At 39.9% G+C, this 5138-nt stretch overlaps 1 protein-coding gene across 3 annotated transcripts in view; it reads right to left on the bottom strand.

Moving 5' to 3' along the window:
• Window positions 1-5138, bottom strand: part of dclre1c (DNA cross-link repair 1C, PSO2 homolog (S. cerevisiae)) — a 26084-nt gene that overhangs the window by 11495 nt on the left and 9451 nt on the right. For all 3 annotated transcript variants that reach the window (XM_020613355.1, XM_020613356.1, XM_020613357.1), the window contains 6 exons: window positions 4876-4977; window positions 2467-2539; window positions 1772-1912; window positions 1500-1601; window positions 1248-1384; window positions 1078-1132 (listed from right to left, as the gene is read on the bottom strand). In XM_020613355.1, coding sequence (XP_020469011.1) covers window positions 1078-1132; window positions 1248-1384; window positions 1500-1601; window positions 1772-1912; window positions 2467-2539; window positions 4876-4977 — 610 coding nt within the window. The remainder of the gene's footprint in view (window positions 1-1077; window positions 1133-1247; window positions 1385-1499; window positions 1602-1771; window positions 1913-2466; window positions 2540-4875; window positions 4978-5138) is intronic.

Genomic DNA, 5138 nt, shown 5'->3' with positions numbered 1-5138 from the left:
CATTCCCCCGAAGGAACTGGAGGAAGTGTCTGGAGAGAGGGAAGTCTGGGCATCTTTGCTTAGACTGCTGCCCCCGCGACCCGGTCCCGGATAAGCGGAGGAAAATGGATGGATGGATGGATGGTTTTATTTTATACCATGCATTTTGCATTACGTTTACATTCATTTCTCCAGCTGTACTGAGGGGGCGGGTGTTGCCAGAGGTTCCAGGGACCACAGTTGAATTTTTGGCCGCAGCTCAGAGCCGAAATGACCTTTTTATTTTGTCCACATAATGATTTTAACGCATAACAAAGCAATCAACAAACTCTCCCGGCCTCATTAATGCTTAAAATACAGGCACACTGGCAAGTATTCGTTACAAATTTTAATATGAACAGCATCTTGCATGTCACACATAGCGGACACATTTTATTTGATTTTTAAAAAGCTGCTATAACAAAAACACAATAAGTGCCTGTCCCAGACAAGTTGGTTACAGATTTTCTCTGCTTATTTCCACTAGGCAGTGTAATCTCTGATACTGCTACCGTGAAATTTGATACAATTAGTCTGACTTTTGTTAAATCCCCACAAACTAAGCAAAACAGACTTCTAAAAAGGAAGTGTGCTCCACATTGTTCATTGTGCCACATATCTTTCATTTCCTGTCAGTTTTGTTAAAAAGTTTATACTTTGTATCGCTGGATGGATGCTGTAAATGTTTCACCCGAATGGATTTAGACGTGTTGAAATTTCACCGTCAATACAGATTCAGGGAACGCACCAATCACAAGCAAGTTTGTTAATGCAAGAGTAAATGTCAACAAAATTTTCTACCCAGAAATGACCCTTGGTATCTCAAAAAGTCCAGATTTCCGGCAAAACCCGGGGAATTCCCATCCATGTATATAAAACCAATGACGTGACATTGTGGTGGCCAGGCATGGTGCATGGTTCATTCTAGCTTATACTTTGTGTTTTAATCAGCCTTTCTGCAGAGCTCGCACTGAATAGAAGCACAAAGTCAACAACATAATGCACTGTCTAACCACAATAAATAATTACATAAGAAACAGAATGGGTAAAGCCAAGTACCTCAAAGTAGGAGGAGTGGAAGCTGAAGCAGGCTCTGAATGAACTTGCTCCAGTCCTGGAAACACAACAAAAAGACACAGTGCTCAAACTGATCAATATGACGATTTGATCATTAATCCATCACAGTGTAATACTGAATATGGCAGGAATTAATGAGTAAGTGCTCCTACTTTATTATAACACTGGTTTTTCTGCTTCTCTCTCCGAACCACATGGTGGATGGTTTGATGCTGATGATGCGAAGAGGAGTTCCGTCTGTGGCTGTGCATCCACATGGCAGCCTGTTGCCTTGGAAATACTCTTCATCCTACACACACAGAACAATCATTGATCAGATTAATGGTTTCTTTTCATCATGAGATGTACTTTTTGTCCATGTATCAAAAATATGTTTCCTGGTGCAGGTGGATTTAAAACGAGACCTTTGGGTGTCGACAGGCATGAATCTGTGTCCTGCGGTCGGTTGTCACATAGCTCAGGATCTCCGGCATCTTCCTGAACATTGCCAGAGTGTTCACGTGGATCTACAGGAAATATTACGTCATATAAAACAAATGTGCTTTGGGTTTGTACATGGAAACATGTCTATAGCCACATCTGAACTGCATTTATTTCTCCCTAAATCATAGAGGAGCACAGCGAGTCATGTGTTGCTCACCTCCCCTGTGATGTTAATCATGTGTGAATGCATCACCTGTGTGTTGAACTCTTCTCCCAGGTTAGTAAACAGGTATTCATATCCATAGGCAGCTTTACAGTTGAGCCACACAACGTGGTATGGGCTCTGACAGATCCAGTTTCCAACAAGCTCCGAGATACCACTCAGACAGACCTCCTACACACACACACAAATCACATTCTGATTTTCTGAGCAATTGTTTAACAAGTGCTATATAGCTCGGTAGTCACTTTATTAGGAACCAGCCTCAGACCAAGTCAGTCTGACCCAACAGTCCTGTAGTAAATCCTCCTCCATGAAGGTGACAGTGCTCAGTTTGTGTCCAAAATGTTTCAGAGGTGCTGGTTCACCTCTGTGGTCACTGTGGAGGCTGCAGGTTGTGCTGCTGTTCAGCTGGACTGTTATACTGAGAGGGTTTCTGGTATTTAGCCTAGCCTAGCCTCAATGATACAAATGGGGTGAACAAAATAAAAGAAAACTCAATTAACATTACCACAGCATCGCTTTGGTGAAGGGTTGTTTACTGCAGGACCTTTTTTGACGGGCAACTCAGTGTATGCTATGAAAACAGGTAACTAGAAATTATCAGTTGTAAACTCTAACATTTCCTTACCATCCCTGTCTGGATTACATCTCATAATATTTTGCTAAGCCAAGACAGCAAACACCCACACTTACCAAATCTTAAAACACAAAAAGCAACAACTTACCCGAGTGGGTATTTGATAGAATCGTGGGTCATAGAATGTAGAGTCCAGATACACACTCTGAATATCTTTAACTCTATGAAACACGAGACAAAGGTACGAGCTTTATTAACTGTGAGACAAAAAGTTGTTTCTAGAAGAAAGAACTTTTTAAAGCACAGACAAACTCGGGTGTCAAACTGGAAAAACAAAAGCATGATTCCAACATTTGTCTGATGAAGACTGAGGAAACAGAACACGTCGCTCAACAGCGACAATCTCCAACTTGTCAAAATCATTTTTTTTAAACTACTTTACTGGACAAGTGACTGATCTACACCCATGTGGTGCCTCTGTATAGTTCACAGAGACACTGAGGCTCCAAAATTTGTTTCACTCCACAATGTTTCAATACAGTGTAAAAAAGACTGTTCTATTTAGCCTTTTTGATTTAGTTCCCCTTTAATTCAGTTATGCATGTACAATATTGTTCAAAATAATAGCAGTACAATGTGACTAACCAGAATAATCCAGGTTTAGTATATTTTTTATTGCTACATGGCAAACAAGTTACCAGTAGGTGCAGTAGATTCTCAGAAAGCAAACAAGACCCAGCATTCATGATATGCACGCTCTTAAGGCTGTGCAATTGGGCAATTAGTTGAAAGGGGTGTGTTCAAAAAAATAGCAGTGTCTGCCGTTGACTGTACAAACACAAAACTATGTTGTACAAACGTTTTTGTTTATAACACATTCTTCTTTTTGCATGCATTCTGTAATCCCTTGCTCATCCACGGTCTCTCACTGTAATTCTTTTTATTTTTATACCGCTTACGAGGACAGTTCCTGTCATATACAGTCTTAAATATGTTTAAAAAGTTCTCATATGCATTATCTAAGTCTTCCTCTCTGTAAACTGATTCCCAGTTTTGCCCCATAAAATCCTCTTTTAGCCTCCTTAAAGCATGTTCATTCATCTCCCTCCTATAGAAAAAATTTGTTTTTGGCCTCTCTTTTCTATACTGGCCCTCATAAACCACAAATATTGGTAGGTGATCACTAATATCATTTATAAGTAGTCCACTTGTTATTTTGCTGTCAATAACATTGGTAAATATATTATCTATTACTGTAGCATGCTGAGTTGTTACTCTACTTGGTTTTGTAATCTTTGGATATAGACTACATCTGTATAATGTGTTAATAAACTCCTCAGTTCCTGTGTGCTTGTTTGGATTTAACAGATCTATATTGAAGTCACCGCATATGAACATTGATTTATGACTTATTAACAGAGGGACTTTGCGGGGGATTCTTGAAAATAGATTAGCTTCACACAGACATTTTCTAACTGTTACAGTACTTGCAGGTAACTCCAGACTGTCTTTGATCATTGGCTGGGCCTTTGCCATTCTGGTTATTCTTCGATCCATTTTGATGGTTGTCTTCCGTTTTCTTCCACGTCTCTCTGGTTTTGCTCTCCATTTTAAGGCATTGGAGATCATTTTAGCTGAACAGCCTATAATTTTTTGCACCTCTTTATAGGTTTTCCCCTCTCCAATCAACTTTTTAATCAAAGTACGCTGTTCTTCTGAACAATGTCTTGAACGACGCATTTTCCTCAGGCTTTCAAATGCATGTTTAACAAGTGCTGGCTTCATCCTTAAATAGGGGCCACCTGATTCACACCTGTTATTTCACAAAATTGATGACCTCACTGATTGAATGCCACACTGCTATTTTTTTGAACACACCCCTTTCAACTAATTGCCCAATTTCACAGCCTTAAGAGCGTGCATATCATGAATGCTGGGTCTTGTTTGCTTTCTGAGAATCTACTGCACCTACTGGTAACTTGTTTGCCATGTAGCAATAAAAAATATACTAAAAACCTGGATTATTCTGGTTAGTCACATTGTACTGCTATTATTTTGAACAATACTGTAGTTATCGTTCTGGCCAGTAGGTAGAGATCTGGAGCTATCTTCTGTATATCACTGCAGAAATTTACCATGGGATACATGTTTGCATGACACGGACATCATGAAATAATCACCAGTGTGCGTCTATTAATGTGAGTAGTATTAATCGTGTTGATACTCAAATATCTGTGTTGTAAGACGCTAAATTTTGGTTAATCATAGTGGTTAATTCAGACCGTGTTGTGGCACTTTAGAACGCTAGCCGTTAGCTACTTAGCATTTATTTTACTACAGCTTGTAGTTCTGTGTTTTGCTCCCTGCAGTTGAAGCAGGAAAACCAACGATAATGTAACAGCTTCAGCTGACAAACTGTCCAAAGGCCAGAGAGAAGTGGCACTTGGCAGAAAAGAGAAATGGTGGCAGCCAGTAATAGTCTTTGAACTGTTGTGTGGAAAAAAAAAAAGATCAAATTTCAAAGTCAGAAAACAGTAGGTGTTCATCGGTGACTGACCTGGTGCCTGAGTGGAGATGCTCGATTCTGGCTGTATCTCCAACAGCCAACCTGAAGTCTCCAGTATACAGCACATTTCCCTGGGAACCCTCAAACAGGAACCTACACACACAAACACCACTTCATAGTTCAGCTTTTCCATTAGGCCTCACTTGAGTGTGTGTAAAGGTGAAATGTGGACATCAGCAGGATTCACAGAGTTAAATCTGAGACGTTTAAGGCCTTTTTAATACAACACAAAATGCTATTTGACCCCCTACCGT

This window comes from Monopterus albus, unplaced genomic scaffold, assembly GCF_001952655.1.
Source record: "Monopterus albus unplaced genomic scaffold, M_albus_1.0 scaffold132.1, whole genome shotgun sequence".
NCBI lineage: Eukaryota > Metazoa > Chordata > Actinopteri > Synbranchiformes > Synbranchidae > Monopterus > Monopterus albus.
This window is presented reverse-complemented; position numbering and strand designations above follow the sequence as displayed.